General features: G+C 35.6%; 2 protein-coding genes across 2 annotated transcripts in view; one reads left to right on the top strand and one right to left on the bottom strand.

The window, feature by feature from the left end:
* Positions 1–1,028: 1,028 nt before the first annotated feature.
* LOC141482487 (uncharacterized) lies at positions 1,029–2,170 on the bottom strand. Its single transcript, XM_074175818.1, has 2 exons — positions 1,893–2,170; positions 1,029–1,807 (listed from the first exon to the last, which is right to left on the bottom strand). Exons 1-2 carry the CDS (start codon positions 2,003–2,005, stop codon positions 1,354–1,356), a joined length of 567 nt encoding a protein of 188 aa, XP_074031919.1. The 5' UTR covers positions 2,006–2,170; the 3' UTR covers positions 1,029–1,353.
* A 1,569-nt stretch (positions 2,171–3,739) lies between these two features.
* Positions 3,740–7,485, top strand: part of Hacl (2-hydroxyacyl-CoA lyase) — a 34,202-nt gene continuing 30,456 nt past the window's right edge. Inside the window, exon 1 of the mRNA XM_074175817.1 lies at positions 3,740–3,985. Within this exon, the coding sequence (XP_074031918.1) occupies positions 3,935–3,985 (51 nt within the window). The 5' untranslated portion in view covers positions 3,740–3,934. The remainder of the gene's footprint in view (positions 3,986–7,485) is intronic.

Genomic DNA, 7,485 nt, shown 5'->3' with positions numbered 1-7,485 from the left:
CCGCTGTTTGTCGAGTATGGAATAATGTATGTACCTTCCCTATACATATACCACTCACTACTACATATACCACTCACTACATAAAAACAAAAATGCCTACTCAACTAATGCGGAGTTCCATAACTACAATACCAGAAATAAAAATCTGCTAAGAGAACCAAGACATCGTCTGAGCAAGTCAGCCAGAAACTCTGTTGATATTAGGATATACAGGGTGTTTGGTAGCTGGGTGCAAACCTTTAAGGGGGTGATACACTAGCCCATGTAGAACATATTCATACAAACATTTTTATTTTCTAGCGCGTTTTTTATTTTTAAGGAAACTTTTACGATTTTTAGTACAAAAACCATAAATTGGTCGATTAAATGCTAATAACTTCGAATCTTAACAGAAAACGGTTTTTTAAATTTATTTTAGTAGTCTTATGTGTCCCCAATCGTACTAAAGTAGTTTGAAGCACCATTGTGTCCAAAAACGTTATGTACAGAGCATTTAAACTTTACAAAAAAAGAAAGAAAATAAAAAATCTGACCTTTGATGCCAATTAAAAAAATAAATAAAATACATACAGGTGTTCAGACACCTTTAAAAACATGCTTAGTTATTGCTCTTTCGTTTGAGGTAGGTATCATTTACCTAGCTAAGCCTTAAACTTTTTTAATCAGGGTACCTGTACCAGTTAAAGGTCGTAAATATGGATTTTTGTGGAATTAAAGAAAAAAATGTTTTGTACTGTAAAAATTTATTGTTGGTGTTCAAAATGTCCTCCACCATTGCGTATACACTTTCTACAACGATTTCGTACTTCAGTTGTGGTTACTTTCATTTGCATTTCCTGTTTCATAATTTCAAACGCTGCCTCTATTCGCTGAAGTAATTCTTCTCTCGTGGTGATTTCTGTTGTGTATACGAGTTCTTTCACCCGACCCCACACAAAAAAATCCAACGCAGTCAGGTCGGGCGATCTGGCAGGCCAGGGGATGGGTCCATCTCTCCCGATCCAGTTGCCATGAAAACAGCGGTTCAGGTGTTCGCGGACGCTTACAGCTTAATGTGCTGGGCATCCATCTTGCTGAAATGTGATCGGCCTGTCCGTGTCCAATATTGGCACTTCGGCATCATAGAGTTACATTGGCAAGTCGTTTATCATGAATTCGAGGTAATTTTGTCCATTCAAATTGTCAGGCAAAATGTGTGGGCCAACCAATGTGCGTCCGATGACCCCAGCTCACACATTTATTGAAAATTGTCTTTGGAAAGAAATCTGAAACAAAAATGCAATAAAATTTGTTAATTTAGGTAATTAAACACGTGTTGAACACGGGTAATAAAATAATAATAATAAAAATAATTTATTTACCTGTTTTTTTCCAATTTGGATTGCTGTCCTTATCAGCCCATTCATGAAGGTTGTGGAAATTAGTAATTCCTTCCCTGAAGAACTTCGATTCGTCAGTCCAGAGAATGGACTTTGAGAACCACGCGTCGTCAATATCTGCGTTTAGAAAAAAACCGCAGAACCGTATCCGTCTCGCCGAATCCGTTTCCTCCAAACCTTGCACATCCGTGTCGTGAAACAGATATTTCTTTTCGTTGTGCATCGTACTCCACACTTTCCATATCGAAAGGTTCAAATCTCTCGCTACAACTCTGATGCTGGTGGTAGGATCCGCTTCGAAGGCTGCGAGAATTTGCTCCTCAACATTGACATTATGTCTTCCTGGATTTACTGCAGGTTCAGCATGATGAATACCAGATTCAGAAAGCCTACGATATGTGTTGGAAAACACACGGACGTTAGGCACCCTGCAATAAAATAACTAATTTTTAAGGTGTTTTGAAGGTGAAAATGGCAAAATTTAACTACCGCTACAATTAGAAATTAATTTACCTGCGGTTCGGGTAACGTTCTTGGTACAAACGTCGTGCCAGAGATGCGTTACCATCAGCTCTGCCATACATAAAAATGATATCGGCTTGTTCATGACTCGTAAACTCAGCCATGGCAGCACACACAACAAAAAGTTCGATAGTCCAAAATAAACAACACCTGCAGGAGCGAAAGGCTACAACTGAACACGGTGAATTATAAAAATGGGGAACACAAAACCAACGTCTACTCGCAACTCGAAAGGGCAAAGCAGTGAGTAGAAAACTTGTTTGGCCAACCAAACCGACCCGGCGAGGGGTCCAAAATGATTACTCAACTCAGGTACCTAAAAATTGATAAACTCAAAAGCAAGTTTATGGCCCTAGCATAAGGTTTAAATCATAACAACAGAATGCATTCCAATTAATGACTAGCTTCAGGTCAAATTTTTTTTTGTAAAATGCCACCGGCACCGGCCTTTGTTCAGTTTTCTCTTCTTTCAAGTTGGACCAAGTTTCTTATTATTCCATGTAAGCCTAAAAATAATATCGCATATTGCTTTAGGATTTTCGTTTAAAGATTTTTGAGCTGAATTTCATTTAAATTACTTTTTTTTTAATTTTTCAAATATCCATATTTACGACCTTTAACTGGTTCAGGTACCCTAATTGAAAAATTTTAAGACTTAGCTAGGTAAATGATACCTCAAACGAAAGAGCAATAACTAAGCATGTTTTTAAAGGTGTCTGAACACCTGTATGTATTTTATTTATTTTTTTAATTGGCATCAAAGGTCAGATTTTTTATTTTCTTTCTTTTTTTGTAAAGTTTAAATGCTCTGTACATAACTTTTTTGGACACAATGGTGCTTCAAACTACTTTAGTACGATTGGGGGCACATAAGACTACTAAAATAAATTTAAAAAAACGGACATTTCTGTTAAGATTCGAAGTTATTAGCATTCAATTGACCAATTTTGGGTTTTTGTACTGAAAATCGTAAAAGTTCCCTCAAAAATCAAAAACGCGCTAGAAAATAAAAATGTTTGTATGAATATGTTCTACATGGGCTAGTGTATCACCCCCTTAAAGGTTTGCACCCAGCTATCAAACACCCTGTATAACAAATTACCTGACGAAATTAAAAACCTAAATTATAATCAATACAAAGCAGAAATCAAGAAAATATGCTCCCACCACTATTTCTACACAGTTGACGAATCTATGGCCTGCATTATATAAAGTTTCGTCCTATTTTCTGTCACACACTTATGCTACATATTCACAGATCTGCCTCCCATATTTCGCTAATAAACTCCGCTAATAATTTAGTTGTCTGATTGCCTGCTTGGCAAATTTTATCTATACTTATAATGTTTTATGCCTATGTGATTTTTTGTCTTTAAGTGCATACTGTGTTCTACTATTTTATACATACAAATTGTCCACACCTCATGACCTGCTACAAATGTAATTTTTTATATAACGTAGTCAATAAACAACTATTTATCTATCAATGGGTAGTTCCACTTATGTTTCGCTTGCGTTTACGCAGTTATGTTTATTTGGTACTTTTCTTGGTTATTTACATTTTGTCTTCAATCATATATGTTTGTTTCTGTTATTAATTTGACCAATTGAGAAATGGCTCCCTTTGGAATTACCTATTTATATATGAATATTTCTTGTACACTCTGTATGAATTATTTTGTTGGGAATGAATGAAAGTTCGTAAAATAAAGTTTTCACATTGAATTATACCTAGGTTACAAAAGTTATAGTTAAATCATATGGTAGATAGCATTCAATGTCATCTCGTCAATTTGGGCAGATCAGTACCTGTCGCTAGTCACTAAACAATTACATGAACTTCGACACTTCTACTCCAAAGCGAATATGTGTTCCTTTTAAAGACTTATCACTTTTCAAGTGGTTCACCCATTGAATATAACTTGTATAAAATTTTATTTGTTTTGTGGATGAGTACATTTCGAACGATTATTATTATCAGTGTTTTGTGTTTTGTCAAGGTTCAGTTTGCTGACACAGTGTAAATATCTACAATGGGCGAAGTGGACGGAAACACTGTTATAGCTCAAGCTTTAAAGAAACAAGTAAGTATTTTTTGAAAGGATTTGCAACTACACCTACTTACGATAATTAACAATTTTCAATTCTCAGTTATTCACACATGGTTAACCCTATTAAGATTGAGTAACCCAGATGAACATCTTATTCCATTCATTCTATAAGGGCTTGCGCACATTGAATGTGAATGTCAGTCGGAATTGTGTTAGTTAGTAGTCCAAAGAAATTAGGCAAAAGCACATCTCTACTGTCGACTGTCGGTGCAAAAGTCAAAAGTGAAAATTAAATACTTCACAGGAGCAGTGCCGGCTTTAGGATTTGGTTCAGGAGCGCACAGAGTTGGTTTTTCTAACTCAAGGTGCTAGCAAAAAACAGCACATGAGGAACTCTGTTTAAAACTGTATTTTTCCACGAATTTCACTATTTGCGATTAGGGAAACGATGTCTACGTAGTCTGTGTCAGTCATCTAACTAAATACCTAAACTAGGGACTATTAGTCCGAAATATGCACTGTTCCCGAATACCGGAACTGCAACAATCTTCTTGACGCGAGTTTCACCTATCAAAATGGCATCTTCAGGAGATGAAGTAGTCTATTTCATTGGTTGGTTTTCATAAAACTTTGTACTTTTCTGTGACCTGCACTGCATAAATCAGTTTCTATATTTTTCAAAAGGAAGTCAAAAAATGTAAATTTCATACAGGAGGAAAACATTTTTGATAAGTTAGTAATACATATTTTTTCTGGCGGCACCAAATATCTCACGAAAAGTATCATTATTTTTATGAAGAATTCTAAAAATACCAAAAGTACCTTCTGTTCTACCATAATACGTAGGTACTAATAAGGTACGATTTATAACTGTGTCTGAATATTTGATGAGTCGCCATGCGAAAAACTATTAGTGAGAAAGTTATCGAGGTGCTTGAAAAGATGAGTATGGTGGGTGAGGCAGACCTCCAACGCTCACTTCATTTAATTTCCGGACGGTGATTTGTGAATCGTGCGGACGGGCTGTGTCGTGGAGCAGTATTGAACCTCTTCTTTTGATCAGTGGTGGCCGCTGCTGACGAAATTTTTGTGGTACATTTCGTCGATTTCCCCTGGATAGGACTCTGCTTTGATGGTTTGGCCCGGTTGCCGAAAGTTATAGTGAATCACATTAGCCGCTACCCACCATACAGTAACCATGGTCTTGTTTTTGGTGTGTTTTGCCTTTCAGAAGGGCGTGGGTGGCTCATCGGTGTCCAAACACTGTCCTAAACGTCATTGTTTAAGAACTCTTTCATTTGGAGAATTGCGCTCGAATGGAATAAATTAAAATTTGGAAAAAAAAGAGCAGCATCGATGTATAGAGTACAAAATTTCTATCGATCAATATACAGGGTGGGACACCGAAAACGAAACAGATCGAATATCTTCAAAACACATGTGTTCTAAAAAAAATGCAAAAACACGTCGATTTGTAATCCTATTATAACCTCAACTGTCATACCTCTTCCCCCACCCCTCGATGACTATAACTCAAACAATTTGAATAGGGAAAGTAGTAAGTGTGACACATCGTTAAAAATGTAATTTCATAAGAAATTCAGCCATTGCAATTTTAGCTACCTAACTTTCGATATTGGTACCTTGCGGGAAAAAAACTGTTCCGTATTCCAAATTATGATACTTCATTCGCAGGCTTATTTGACATAAATTAGGTGACAATGCATTATGGAGTTTTTCTAGGGAAAAAACAAGATGGCGGCTTCACAATGGCGGACAAGATTTACAATTATAGTCCGATTTGATTCAAAATTGATAAGTGGTGGTTTTCAGGGTCGGAAATTATGAATTGTTTTTTAATGCACAAAATCAAGATGGTGGCTCCAAAATGGCGGACGAAATTTGTAATTATGGCACATTCATTATTTTTGAAATAATATTCAATTATTTCTACCCTATCCTGAATAGAATAAAGCATTTTTTATTTCACTCGTTAATGTACCTGACGTACTACTGTCAAGAAACTGACATAAATAAGCACTGAAACAAAAGGTTTTTCATTATACCAATACATAGGCGTAGTAAGTCAATTGTTATTTCAAAGGTATGAATGTCATCAAATAACTTCAGAAATGCTCTAAAACGTCAGACGGCGTTTCGAGAATAACTTATACCTACTCATTTATGGCAGTTCATAGCGAACACTTTGATCATCTACTGTGAATTAAAGTAGTTTGCGATAATTGGATTATGTAATTTTTTCAATGGTTGTTCTTTTTTCGTGAATTATTCACATTACCTTTCAAATAAAATGTGAATTGAAAAACGAAACAGTTGTTTTTCCTGCAATAGAGCGCCAAAATGAAAAGTTAAGTAGCGAACCCTCTCATGTCTGAATTCCTTATGGAATTACCTTTTCAATGCTGTATCACCCTTAGTATTTTACCTGTTCAAATTGTATGAGTGAACAACGGGTGGGAAGAGAAGTATGACAGTTGAGGTAACGATAAGATTTGTTCCCCTTGGATTTAAAATTGACGTGTTTTTGCATTATGTTCACAACACATGTGTTTTGAAGAATTCGTTTTCGGGTTAAATCGAACCATAATCTTGATTTTTTGCATTGAAAAAAAATTCATAATTTCCGACCCTTGTCATCCACCACTCATCAATTTTGAATCAAGTCGGAACATAATTGGAAATCTTTTCCGCCATTGAGAAGCCGCCATCTTGTTTTTTCCCTAGAAAAACTCCATAATGCATTGTCACCTAATTTATGTCAAATTAGCTTGCAAATGAAGTATCATAATTTGGAATACGGAACGGTTATTTCCCGCAGGTAGGCGCCAAAATCGAAAGTTAGGTAGTTGAAATTGAATTCCTTATAAAATTACTTTTTTAACGATGTGTCACACTTACTACTTTCAAATTGTTTGGGTGCTGGTCACCGAGGGGTGGGGGAATAGATATTACAGTTGAGGTTATGACAGGAAGATGTCCCCCTTGGATTAAAAATCGACGTGTTTTTGCATTTTTTTCAGGACACATGTATTTTGAAGACATTCCATCTGTTTCGTTTTCGGTGCTCCACCCTGTATATCACGACACAGTAGAATAAATATTTATTGAGATATAATGCTACAAAAACGGACAAAACTTTTGAACCAACCTAGTATCAACTCGAATGAAAATTGTCCTCTTACTGTAAAAATTATACAATTTATTGTTTGAATCTCAACTGATACCATTGGAAAATATTATCAGAATATCGATTTCTAATTCTGAATATTCGAACATGAGACTTACTTATCAAGGAGGATTAATAGATATCGTTGGAAAAAATATATTCACAATGTTTTCAATCATAAATAACTCTGTGATATTTTGTGACATTCTTTTTTTTTTGAAGGACTTAATACTTCTTATGGAATATAACCTCCCTCAATAAAAATAAACAAAGCTGAATCAATAAAGAATCTGCTGAAGTGTAATGAAGGGCAAACTGAAAATTTTACTCTCAAAAGTTTCTGCGT

This window comes from Leptinotarsa decemlineata, unplaced genomic scaffold (assembly GCF_025532065.1).
Source record: "Leptinotarsa decemlineata unplaced genomic scaffold, Ldec_3_MD MMD2_tig00001393_RagTag_RagTag, whole genome shotgun sequence".
Taxonomy (NCBI): Eukaryota; Metazoa; Arthropoda; class Insecta; order Coleoptera; family Chrysomelidae; genus Leptinotarsa; species Leptinotarsa decemlineata.
This window is presented reverse-complemented; position numbering and strand designations above follow the sequence as displayed.

Bases quoted from the DNA above. Each gene is read 5' to 3' on its own strand.
- LOC141482487 (XM_074175818.1), bottom strand. From the start codon at position 2,005: ATGGCTGAGTTTACGAGTCATGAACAAGCCGATATCATTTTTATGTAT. The intron at 1,808-1,892 runs GTAAATTAATTT...ATTTTATTGCAG, and splicing joins GAACGTTACCCGAACCGCAG to GGTGCCTAACGTCCGTGTGT.